At 37.3% G+C, this 13,324-nt stretch overlaps 1 protein-coding gene across 1 annotated transcript in view; it reads right to left on the reverse strand.

The window, feature by feature from the left end:
• PLXDC2 (plexin domain containing 2) overlaps positions 1-13,324 on the reverse strand; it is a 407,227-nt gene that overhangs the window by 172,484 nt on the left and 221,419 nt on the right. The window contains exon 4 of the mRNA XM_047755528.1: positions 7,832-7,901. Coding sequence (XP_047611484.1) covers positions 7,832-7,901 — 70 coding nt within the window. The remainder of the gene's footprint in view (positions 1-7,831; positions 7,902-13,324) is intronic.

A 13,324-nucleotide genomic window follows, 5' to 3' on the forward strand; every position in this document is an offset into this window, starting at 1 on the left:
ATTCTTGTTCTACAAAGGGTAGAATAAGAAGCATAAAGGTATATATGGCCTGCTGATTATAATAATGCCTGTTATCCAGTTATGACTCATAATATCACGATTAAGGAAACATTTCAAGATTCTTCTGGCATGTGTTACAAAATTGCTAAATATAGATAGAGTTACAGTGCTCAGAAGCCCTTAAAAGAGATTCTGCAGTGCACTCAGAGGTGACAGATAAACCCATGCTGATAAAGAGGATGCCAAACCATCTACACACTCCTATACCCCCCCAGTCATGAATGGATGAGCCAACATTTAAAAGGAGATGATAATGAAGAGTTAAGGCTCTAAACACCCTCTGAGCTACGGATCATGTCATCAAAAGAAAACAACAGATAAAGCACAGCTTTACAGAGAATGTATTTTGCAAAGGAATAAATTTTAAAAAAGCATATAAAATAGTAATCATAATATAATAAGCTATTTACATAACATTTTCTATGAAACAGGTTATCAATAACATATTAATTAGTTAACTTGACAAAAATCCTTATGAACTAGGAACGTTCATTATGCTATTTTACAGACTGGGAAACTGAGGCAGGAGAGTTAAGTAATTTACTGAAGATCATAACAGCTATTGACTGGTTTGACTTATGAAGCCCCCACATTCTGCTTCAAGAGTCTATTTATCTTAATCTACATATCAGACTGCTTCTCCAAGAAAATGAATTTCAGTTGCTGCTTTCAGAAGGAATAGAACTCCTTTGAACTTATTCCTGAAATGGCCGGAATCCAAAGTCAATCCTGCCTCACTTTGTATGTTGCATTGGACAATATTAGAGTAGTTGTTATACTTTGTTACTTTATTAATTAGAATCACCTAGACTCCTTCCATTTTCATCTAGGTGATGCATTTGAGCATGTATGCAATATTGTTATTTATGTGAGTTACTGATGCAGTGATTAGGAAAGGAAGCAAGCAAAATATCTGCCAATGTTTCAAACAAAGCCTGGATCCATGAGAGGATACATGGTGCCTTCCATAGACAAACATTCCCAAGTGAACATCCAGGCACTAATGGTAGGTGGACTCCATGTGGCTATCATGACAGTGGAAGAGGCTGAGCCTGGAGAATCTGCTTTTTACACAGTTTCCCGTTCCGACTGATCAGCCTTCCCCCATTCCTGTCACAGACCTGACTTATCTACCAGGGATCCTCTCTTGTGAAATGGTCCTCCTTCTTTCTACCCATATTTCTCCTCTGGAATTTTTCATACTGAATCCTCGGTGACCCCTCTCTGGGTCTCCTGCTGCTCTCACCTCCAACTACGTTTCATCCCCAATCCCCAGGAGCCAGTGCTGATGAAATATGACTTATTGATACACAGGAGGAAAAAAAAGGGCTTGTGCACATATAATTCATAAAGCCACAGGGAAAAGAAATGGAATAATATTGGACATGAAACAGTTTAGGGAAGAGTAAATTACTAAGAAGGAGAGCTAAGATGAACTGTCTGGTGGGACAGCACAGAAAATCATTCAGATACAGCAGAACAGACATCACACAACTTATCTTTCTGTCCAGGAATCTTTGAGACTTGAGTTTGTTACTTTAAATTAGTGAACCAAATTGGAACGGATTTACTTTTGTCCAATATCTATCACTTCAGTATTTCCCTTCATGCATCAGATCTTCAGACACCCGTAACCATATAAGGATAATAATAATAATAATAAAAGAGCAAAATAACTTCATTCGCTTTTTCAATAGATTCAGAAAGTTAATGGATGGAATAAAGTTCTGCTATATGAGGTTATATACTTGAAAGATGATGGAGTTAGTATTTATAAATCAATCATCATGAGTAATAACTAACTCTCTTCTGCTCTTAAAAAGCCTTTTAAAACTGTTATGAATCAAGTACCTCTTAAAAAGCATGAAATATTCTTTGGGACGACAATTAAAATATTACTATTTGAAAGCAAAAATTTAAAAGAGAGCTGGAAGATTTGATAACATGCTTCCTGAAAACTCAATCAAAATAATATGTACTATTTTAAAACCTCTCTTACAGGGGATTTAAAGGGGGAAAAAACAGATGATTATTAACAAGATATAAGAAATTAGTTTTAATTTGAATTTAATGTACCATAGCTCAAATAGTAACAGTTCCCCCCTGCCCTTGGGAAGATTACTAGTGGATTAGGAGGCATAGGAAGAAGGAGATAGTTATTACTTAGTCTTCCAGACACCACCGCCCCCAACTCCATCCCAAAACTCTTGGATGCTCAAGTCCCTTATATAAAATGATGTAGTATTTGCATATAACTTATGCACAACCTCCCACAGACTTTAAACTATCACTAGATTGTATAATACCTAATACAATGTAAATTATATGCAAATAGTTGTAAATACAATGTAAATGCTATGTAAATAGTTGCTAGCTCACAGCAAATTCAAGTTTTGCTCCCTGGAACTTTCCAAAAATTTTTTGGAATATTTTTGATTCTCAGTTGATTGAATCTCTGAGTATGGAACCCAGAGACATGGAGAACCAAATATGTGTACTTTACTTTTGTTGTATGATTTTCTTAGTGCCCTGTATCAATTTTTCAAATATTAAAGACTGATTACATAATCAACATTTTATATTTTATTAGCTAAAATTGATGCCTTAAACTTATACAGTGCTGTATGTCAATAACACTAATTAAACTGGAAAAAGAAAAGAGATGTATGTGAGGTAGGCTTTTCACTAAAATTGTTCTCATATACTAAAAAAAATCTAAATGATTTTATTCTTAAATCTCCAACTAGAAATTATGGTAGAAAGGAAAGGAAGGCAAAGGCTTCATAGAATCAAGGTAAGTAATACATGTTCATCATTAGCCTTTTGATTCGTGTCATCTTTGATTCTTTTTTTTCTTCTTTTTTTTTTCTTTTTAGGGCTTCACCCACAGCATAGAGAGGTTCCCAGACTAGGTGTCTAATTGGATCTGCAGCCACAGGCCTATGCCACAGCCACAGCAATGCAGATTCTGAGCCATGTCTGCAACCTACACCACAGCTCACCGCAAGGTTGGATCCTTAACCCACTGAGCAAGGCCGGGGATTGAACCCGCAACCTCATGGATACTAGATGGATCTGTTTCCACTGCGCCACAACAGGAAACCCTCATCTTTGATTCCTAATCTCATGTACAGCTTGTGTGTGATGTCACACACTATTTTAATTTTGAAACAGCATCTGTTGCATATTTAAAAATTTGGGGACCAGAATTATCTGGATAATGTCAACTTTTTTTCTTCATTTATCACCCCCTCCCACTTCCCACTTTTCTCTCATCTTAGTTACATGTAGTGCCCATGATGGACTCATGAAAAAAACATTACTAAGTGATAGACACAAGAATTAAAAAATCAAATCCTCAAGAGTAAATCTACTTTCTTGAAGCTTTTAAAAGATCACCTTAACAACTAAAAAATTTTAAAGAACCAATTAAAATATTCGTATGGAAGGGAAATAAAAGGCAATGTGATATGCAAACAACAAAACTTGTGGTACATTTAATGGAAGTATTTGTACAAAAAGCGCAGAGGACTAGTTTTCCAATGTCTGGAATATTTGTATTCTGACATATTTTTTTTAATAGAAAGATAAATGAGTGCTTTCAGATTCTGCTGCCAGTGAACCAGAAAATAAGATGGTATTTCCAGTTCATCGTGTATATTATATGTATGCATGATTGAAGCTTTTGAAAATTAAAATGCTTAATAAGCAAGGATTCACTTTTATAGTTTAGAAATAAATGACTGGATATTGGGTTTATATTTACATTTTAATTAAAAATTTAATTTTACTCACAATGAAAATATACACATGCAAAGATGGATCACAGTAAATTATATATATATATCTGTATTTTTAAACTTCTTTCTGCTTTGAAGTTGTACTGTTCCTCGCAATAACATAAGACATTATCTTTAAGGTCATTTTAGTTAAACTATGTGGAGAGAGAGAGATTTTAAGGAGGCATGGGAAATGGGGCAGCATTAGGTAGGAAGGAAGGGGATTGTGATTTAAAATATACACTTTAACATTTCACTTTCTTTTTCTTAAATTCAGTATGGAAACAGGTTCAAAAGGAATCTGTAGATACATTCAAAGAGAACTGACAGCCAATAGAATATCTCTGCTCATTTCAGTTTCATAGAATCTGATGATGTGTCCCAAATTAAAAGTTGCAATCCCTAGTCTAATTGTCATGACCTGCAGTCAACTTTATTTAACCTGTCTTGTGGTTTCTATTTTTCTTTCAAGTCTTTCATAGTTAGTAACTTTTTTTAAGGTTTCTAAGATGACGAGCATTTGCTAAGTAGGTATCTGCTTATAACAGCCAGTTAAATCAGAAGAGACCCACTGATGGAATTCCCCTTGTGGCTCAGTGGTAATGAACCCAACTAGTATCTATGAAGACATGGGTTCGATGCCCGGTCACACTCAGTGGGTTAAGAATCTGGCATTGCTGTGAGCTGCAAGCTGTGGTGCAGGTTCCAGATGTGGCTCAGATCTGGCGTTGCGATGGCTGTGCATAGGCCGGCAGCTACAGCTCCAATTCGACTCCTAGCCTGGGAATTTCTTATGCTGCCGTGAGGGAGTGGCACTATAAAAGAAGAAGAAGAGATCCACTGAAAATCTGTGATTCTAAGCTGTTCTTAGGTTTGTTCACCTGTGTCCTAATGGATCCTTCCAGCTGGAAATTTTTGAAACCACAGTGATGAGACAAAACAAATAATGTGTTCTTCCCTGGCTTCAGGCACTGTAACCCATGTAGAAGTACAGAAAAACCTGCTGCTTTCTTTGCCATTCACCCCCCTCATCTTCCCCATCCTCCACTGGCAGATTCAGCCAGACATATTCTTTGCTCACAGAAACCCAATGCTTGCTGGATGTCATCTAAATGTCTACAGTTTAAAGTGTTTTATATCACTTTTCGCATCTCCCCTTCACTAGACTCTTACTCTAGGTCTCCATTTCAAGATAAACAGATTTACTTGACAGCCTTCCAAATACGTTCAACACGGGCTCAGAACTGTCACTTAGCTCAGCATCCGTTTGTCTGGGATGTCCTTTCCCCTTCCTTCTTCACCTCTTTTCAACCTGCCTCTTTGCCTCCTAAAATTTCACCTTCCTTCAAGGCTATTGTCAAATGACAGCTCTTTCACAAACCTGTTCTTGACTTGTCCAACAAGAACGATCTCCTCTTAGAGCCACTTTCTGCTCCTTTGGCACTCACAGTCAACCTTGTCTTATTGCTTAGTCATATACTCCTTCTTCTTAGCTTCTAAGTTCCTGGAGGAAGCACAGTTTATTCTTCTCTGCACAAACCAAAGTATCATGTACCGTGTCTTTCACATAGTAGAAGTTCAACCAATACTGACTGAATAAGTGAGCAATGGAAATGAAGACAAGCAATTTATTTAGCTGAAAACTTCTGCAGAAAACTGATTTCATTTTGGATAATTTAGACCAGGTCAAAGTCTAAATTATCTCGGCTGCACCTCTCTAAACAGGGTTTGGATTTACACATGAAAGTGCCATACTAGTATTTCTTCAGCAAAAATAAAAAGCTTTCTTTACATTAGCGTTTTCTTCAAAGAAAATAGAGATCATTCAAGACACCAGATTTTTCACTTATTTTGAGGATCTTTTCAAAGAAAAAAATGGTACTTTGAAGCAGTAAACATGATATAGCCATCTGTTTGGGTTTTTTCCTACCAACTCAGCTAAGGGAAATCTTAACTTCTTATAGGCTGAATCACTGACATGACTTTTAAAGATAAAATGATTTGAGAAACTGAAAATGCAAAGCTACTCATATTTTCACCACTGTGTGTACAGATTTTGAACAAACGTGATGAATAGCTCACTTTTAAAAATCCAGTGGAACACTGGTAACCTAAGGGTCAGAAAACATGCCTTATGTTCATAAAATAACCATGTTTATGTCATATTTTAAAGATGTGAGAGGACTTGAGGTAGTTTATGGCTTATAGGGGCAATCGCTTAATTTACTTTTCTCCTTTTCCTTCAACACATTAATTAAATGTCTATTAGATGCCTGGCACTATACTAGCACAGAAATACATGGTGAGCTTCATAAAGACATGGTCCTTGTGTGACTTTTCCTTATATACACTCCTATTTTTACACAAAATTTAATAGCCTCTGACTGAAACCACTGGTTCTCCCTAAAGCCATCTCTTATGCTTAGACTTTGTAATTTTTGCTAATATATCATTTTTCTCCCTTGGTTTGAAGCCACAGAACCACCAAAGCCCTCAATATTTGTCACGTAATATTCTTCCAATTATACATACTAACTTTGGTCTTTTTATATTTTAAGGCATTATACAAATGTCTTGATTCAGCTTCCTAAAGTTTATTACTTATGCAATAAAGGGCTAATGACTCAAATTGACTCTTGAGGCAGTATAGAAACTTGTCCCAACCTACTTTTCACATCTTAATATGTTTTGTGAACCTACACCCAGCTTCAATCAAACTTAATTATTTACTATCCCAAACATCCTCCACTACTTTCCTTTTTCACATAGTATTTATTCAGGATGGCCTACCCTATGCCCTACTGTTCCTTTCCTACACAATCACAGAAATTATAACTTCCTTGAAGATATGTTTTAAATAGTAATTTCTCTATAAAGTTTTAAAGGATTCTCACAGATGTTTGAGCTTTATCATCTCTGGAAACCCATATTTCATCATTTGCATTTTCTAAGGAGCGCCCATATTTCTGCCTAATAGTCCACTAGGCGACCCGACCCTAAGGCAGAACTAGCTTCATTAACTAGTGCTCAGAGATGGTACTCAAAACTTTTATGTGCTTATTGGTATTTCTGATTACAAATCTTCGGAATCCTACATATCATCTAAATCTGAAATATGGTGAGTGACCGACGTGGTTTCCATACCATCCAGAAGACCAAAAATAAAACCCCATGAAGGAAAGGGACTCTGCTCTATGGCGCTTTAGGCATGTGCCATTCACAGACTCTTCGTCATATCTATGGATTTCTTTGAACTTGACTCTTTATTTACTCTTCCATTTTTATGTTTTTCTCTCATTCTTCTATTTTCTCTACCATTCTATGTGAGGCAAAGAAGGATATTCTCTGGCATTTTGCTTCTTTCTGCTAGTAGCATTCAAGGATTAAATTTTTCTGACTCCTGGAATATACTATAAAAAATGATAACTGCCTTTTTAGGCTATTGTTAACCTCTAAAGTAACCTCCATTTGTGGGGAAAAATAAAATGAAGAGAATTCAAACTGAATTTCAGTGTTTATTTTTAAAACTGTCATGATTCCAGTCAACATAGGTGGCATTAAAAAGGGGGGAAAAAAACCCAAGACAAAGCAACTAAAGCTAATATAATGCTGTTTTGAATGTGAATGTGTGCATGTGTATGTGTATAAATTAAAAGAAAATAAAAATACTCCCATAGCTTTCTTAAGCACCTTTTCTTTCTAGCTTCATTTCTCATCATGCATTCTTCCATATTACCAAGCATGGATTAAAACTTGGAAAGAAAGCAAAGATGAATCTAAGCTGAAAAACATTATAAATACATTTTTTTTCCTGAAGAAAATAATTCCCAAAAGCTATACTCTTTCTTAGGTTTAATTTATACCCATGATTTTGTGATGGAAGACAATGGTTTTTCCAATAAATGCTCCTTTTGAAATATGAAGTAAATTAAAAACAATGACTATAGTGAAACTGTAGATTCTTTAGGGTGAATGGGTAGAAAACCACTTACCCCCAGTTGCCACAGTGATTTCACGTAGGAAATGGCCATAAAATGGAAAATCGAAGGACAGATTCACTCTCTGCAAGGAACAACAACCAGGAAAGAAAATCAATAATATGCACAATAATAAATGTAAAAGGAAGAGCCTTTCTCTAAAAAAAAAAAAATGATGCTTCTACTTTGCACCACTATTATTGTAGTTGATTTTTAGAACCTGGATGCTGGATGGAAACAAGACTTTTTCCCCTCATAATTAAATATTTGAAGTTTGTGAAAAGAATAGGCTTGAGCTGTTATGGTCTGTTGATCTGTTCTTCCTTACAAAGGGAGTCGAGAAGTTTCAGCTCTGAGTCAAGCTATTCTCTCTAACATCACCATTGCCTTTCCATTGTCCACTACAAAGTAGGTCAGCCGTCATGATGAACAATTTATTTTAGGGTTCTTTTAGTTTGCGTAAGCATCTCCACAAGAGTAGAGCATGTTATCTGTCAAGTTTCACTGAATAAAAAATAAAATAAAAATTTTATTTTATGCAATTACATATTCAACTTACCTTCTACACACCTCAAAACAAAAGGCAGTTCCATGGGACAAGATATTTTGTACCTACAGAACAAGACATTTTGTACCTGTGGATATTTTTACTTTTTAGATGTGATGAACTCCCTAGATTCACTATACAGATGACCACTGAACAGCGTAGGTTTGGACTGTGTTGGTCAATTCCAATTACAAGCCATTTTTCCCCAATAAATATAGTATCCATGCTTTCATTCTAGAGATCTTCAAATTGTCAAAGTGTGGAGAAAGTTTGTGTTTGATTAGAGATCACAAGATATGGAATCAAAAAAACGAGGGTTTGAGTCCTGATTCTGTGCAAACTGTTTCAGCATCCAGCCCCTGGACGAGTCATTTGTCGATTCCTTTGTTTTTGAGGCAGAGATAGCAGTGTGTGAACTTTCAACTGGTTGGGGGTTGGCACCCCTAACACCCAGCACTGCTCAAGGGTCAACGGTTTTATGTTCACTTTTAAAAGCACAGAGTCAAAGAATAAAAAAATGCTGGTTACTAGAAAGCTGCTTTTACTTTGCATAGAGGACGACTGGAGAGTTCATAAATTTTGCCCCTCTTTTTTTTCTAAAAAAAGGGTCTGAAGTTTTGGATATCTATATCTATAGTTATAAAATATTTTATTGTTATACATTATACGTGTGTGTGTATATATATATACATATATATATGTAAAAAAAAAAAAACATAAAGAAAACCAAAGGAAAAGAAACACCATTTTTTGTGTGTTCGACATGATATGAACCAGATATATTATTATAAGACAGGAAAAAAAACAAGAAAAATAGTGAGCTGTAATAAAGATGATCAACTGAAATAAAAGGATCCATAGAGAAATTACTTGGCTGACTTAGAGCCCAACAGCATGAACATACCACATAGAGTAAAAGGCTGTTAGGTTAAAATCCAACAATTTCTATATTATACCTCTCCCAACATACAAATTTTAAAAAATAGAGAAGCATAGCGAGATTGAATTGAGCTCTTTTCAGGGTGTGTAAATGATTGCTTTTTTATATCCATCAGAGATTTCTAATGACTTATTTGGCACAATATTAATCATTCAAAATTTATAATGACTTTCATTTTTTTCCTTCCTTTCTTCAGAAAGGGCTTACCACCATTTTAATTTTATGCTGACTAATGGGAAAAACAAAATCTATTTCCACTGCACTAACTGAAACGAATGGTTACTGATAACCCTAAAATAAAAACTTCAGTGGCCAAATCACACATTTCAAAGACGACATCAGATACGATTTTATAAAGGCACTCTCTGTAGTATATTGTCCTCCATCATTTCAATTTACTTCCACGTTCCTGAGAACATTAGTAACATTTACAGCCCTTTGGCATTCTCACTTTCTGAACAGGAGTTTGGTTTAAACATCCATCACTACCAAACTCTATCAATTACTACCAAAGATGAACCAGAGGAATATAATATGAGTTTCTCAGGTAGAACAAATATATAAATATTTCTTAGGATAAAATTGAGATAAACACATACATAAGTTAAAGATTTTTTTTTTTTGAGAAGTAAACAAGTTCTCAAGGAAAACATACTCTATATTATCCTGAAGCACAACAGCAGCGATTGGAATCTTTCCCTATTTAAGTGACCAGCTTAGCTTAGTCATTATCATGACCTGCTTCACGCTGATAAGAAATATCAACGGCAATTTAGAAATGTGTTACCGTCTCAATAGGTATGAAATCTACCCATTTCTCTTCACATATTACTGGTACCCTTTCCCAAGTACAGGTCACTTTTCTCCCAATAACTTGCTCACAAGTGTCTTGGCTCCATTTCCCTCCGAATTCATTCCCCATACTATTGAGCATATCATTCCCAGGCTTCCAATCATTCAATCTAGAATCCCATCGCTCCTGGAATCATGCTAAAATACTGAAAATGAGTTCTAAGACTTACTGTTAATTGGTCCCCGGCTACCTCATGATTCCCCCTTCGCATTCTCTGTTCCAACCAACCTTCTAGAAATATTTTTAGTTCCTTGAAATAGTCACTCTTAACCCTGGGCTCTGGGACTTCGGCATGATGTCTCTTACGACTATAATGGTCTCTCAACCTTGGTTGGTCATGGCTTTCGTATTTCTTTAAACCTTGCCTTAGTGGGTTTGGGACCCTTGCCCTGACATAGGACTTGGAGCAGGGAGTTTGTGTGGAAGATGACCCCTGAAAGCATTTGCTAAAGGAGGTGGGTAAAGCGAGACAAGGAAAAGAGAAAAACCAGTAACAGGCACATTACTGGATGAATTACCACTATAGTCAGGTCTCATCTAGGAGACCCTCTGAGAAACAGGAGGAGAAATATGCCTCAGAATCATCTCACTGGAGGTCCCGAGCCTAGGACATTTATCCGTCAACTCCCATCGCCTACTGATCAGAGGCTGCCCCTGTGGGCAGTTGACTTGCTTCTTCCTCAGGGTTGCACATGCTTGCACCCTCAGGCAGAAAAAAGAGCCACAGCACTTAAGTTGGGAAGTTGGCAGTGTGTTAGAAACTGCCTCCTCAGAGTTCCCTTGGTGGCCTAGCAGTTAAAGATTCAGCAGTTATCTTGCCTTGGGTTCAAGCCCTGGCCCAGAAATTTCCACATACTGCGAGCAGCCAGGCAGGGAGATGGGATACGGGGCAAAGCATCAACAGGGACCACTAGGTGTCACAGCCTCAGAGAACGACAGTGACTTCTTAGCTCAATTTATACTTCCTACTGTGTCTCACCTAACATTCTCCTTATATACATGCAACAGAAAATAATCACATGGGGTTCAGATTATAATTGGTTCAAAGGGAAACTAACTCAGCATCAGAGTGGTTAAGAGTGGCTTAAGTGGCAAACAAAAATTTGAGCTCAGGTAATACATACACACACAGACATGCACACACACGCAAATCACTAAAACATAAACAAAAACAAATAAGCACTAGAATTTCAGGAAGTGCTTTGATGCTATATATTCATCAACTGTAATGCTATATATTCAATATAATATTGAATAAGGTCATGGCTTTCAAGTCTTTAAACCTTGCCGTGGTTTGGTACCCTTATGCTGACATAGGACTTGGAGCGGATAGTTTGTTTGGAAGATGATCCTTGAAAGCATCTGCTGTATATTCAATACGATCACCCCTGGGTAACTGGATCATTATTTTCTCAGTATGGGGTATATATAAAACAGGCATTGGGGGGAGCTAAAGGAAAGTTTTGTTTGTTCAGTCATTCATTCAGGGAGTCAAAAATCATTTATTCAAAAACGTATATGTACCAGGCACTAAATCAAGGGGCTGAGCATCAAACAACGAGTAAGTCCCACTCCCGTTCCTGCCTTCAAAGAGTTCAGAGGTGATGCAGGAGAGCATCGCAGAAGGATAAACAATTAGGACCAGGCAGGGTCAGAGTAAGGACCCAGAGAGGACACTTAACCTAGAGGAGAGGGCACCGAAGCTCTTTAAAAGGAACAACCAGCAGCTATTCAGATGAGACCTGAAGGCATGGGAGTGGAAAGGATGGTAAAAATATATGTAGAGGGGAGTTCCCGTCGTGGCGCAGTGGTTAACGAATCCGACTAGGAACCATGAGGTTGCAGGTTCGGTCCTTGCCCTTGCTCAGTGGGTTAACGATCTGGCGTTGCTGTGAGCTGTGGCGTAGGTTGCAGACGCGGCTCGGATGCCGCGTTGCTGTGGCTCTGGCGTAGGCCGGTGGCTACAGCTCCGATTCGACCCCTGGCCTGGGAACCTCCATATGCCGCGGGAGCAGCCCAAGAAATAGCAACAACAACAACAAAAAGACAAAAGACAAAAGGCAAAAAAAAAAAAATATATATATATATATATGTAGAGGTACAACTGGAAGGATTATGATTAATTGGATGAAAAAAGTTGGGAAGGAAGGATAACAGTCTAGAATATGGGCCAGGGTTTCACCTGGGTGACTGGTGGACCATTATCCATCAGCTGAGATGATAACTACAGGAAGAAGAGCTATTTTGGTTAGGTGTGAGAAGACTTTGTGTGTAACTAATTTATTATCCCTCCTTTAATGACATGATAAAAAATCAAAACAAACAGAAACTATATATGTAATAAAGGACCCTTCTGCAACCAGAAAGGCGAACAGAACCCTGAACATTGTCACGAAAAAGCCCCTTTAGATAAAAAGAAACAGAATATTGAAATTTAGTTGATTTATTTGGAGTACATGACAAATGGTGAACCATATCCTATTTGAATCTCATCTCATAAGAAATATCCAACGTAAAAGGGAAACAGGTTTAGGATAATTGTCATGTGAAGACACAATAAATTAATTAACAGTCTGGGAAAAATACAAAATAAAAACTCAGGAGGGAAACTGTAACAAGCATGTGTGACATAAATAAAATTAACTGAAATTGCTAATTCCTTATATTCTGCAGAAAGTTAGCTATTGGAAAGGAGCGGTACCAAAATTTCGAGAAAAGCATAGGAAGTATCATATGGAGGAAAATTAATTTATGGAACATTTTTGAAATGTTTGCAAAAGTATATAGGTTCTGGTGGTCCATGCACATTTCTGGCAGGTACAGCCATACAGAACTGTGACTTCAAAACCCCATGAAGCCATCTCACGACATGGCCCATGAAATCACTGTTGGGAACAGACTGTCAGAGGAAATTAGGGCTATACCCACATATTTCTAAGTGCATGTGCACCTCTTTATTGCCTTTCTTTTTTTTTTTCTTCTTTTGTCTTTTTTGTCCTTTTCTAGGGCCATACTCGTGGCATATGGAGGTTCCCAAGCTAGGGGTCCAACCGGAGCTGCAACCACCAGCCTACGCCAGAGCCACAGCAATGTGGGATCCGAGCCACACCTGCAACCTACACCACAGCTCACGGCCATGCCAGATCCTTAATCCACTGAGCAAGGCCA

This window comes from Phacochoerus africanus, chromosome 12 (assembly GCF_016906955.1).
Source record: "Phacochoerus africanus isolate WHEZ1 chromosome 12, ROS_Pafr_v1, whole genome shotgun sequence".
Lineage (NCBI taxonomy): Eukaryota > Metazoa > Chordata > Mammalia > Artiodactyla > Suidae > Phacochoerus > Phacochoerus africanus.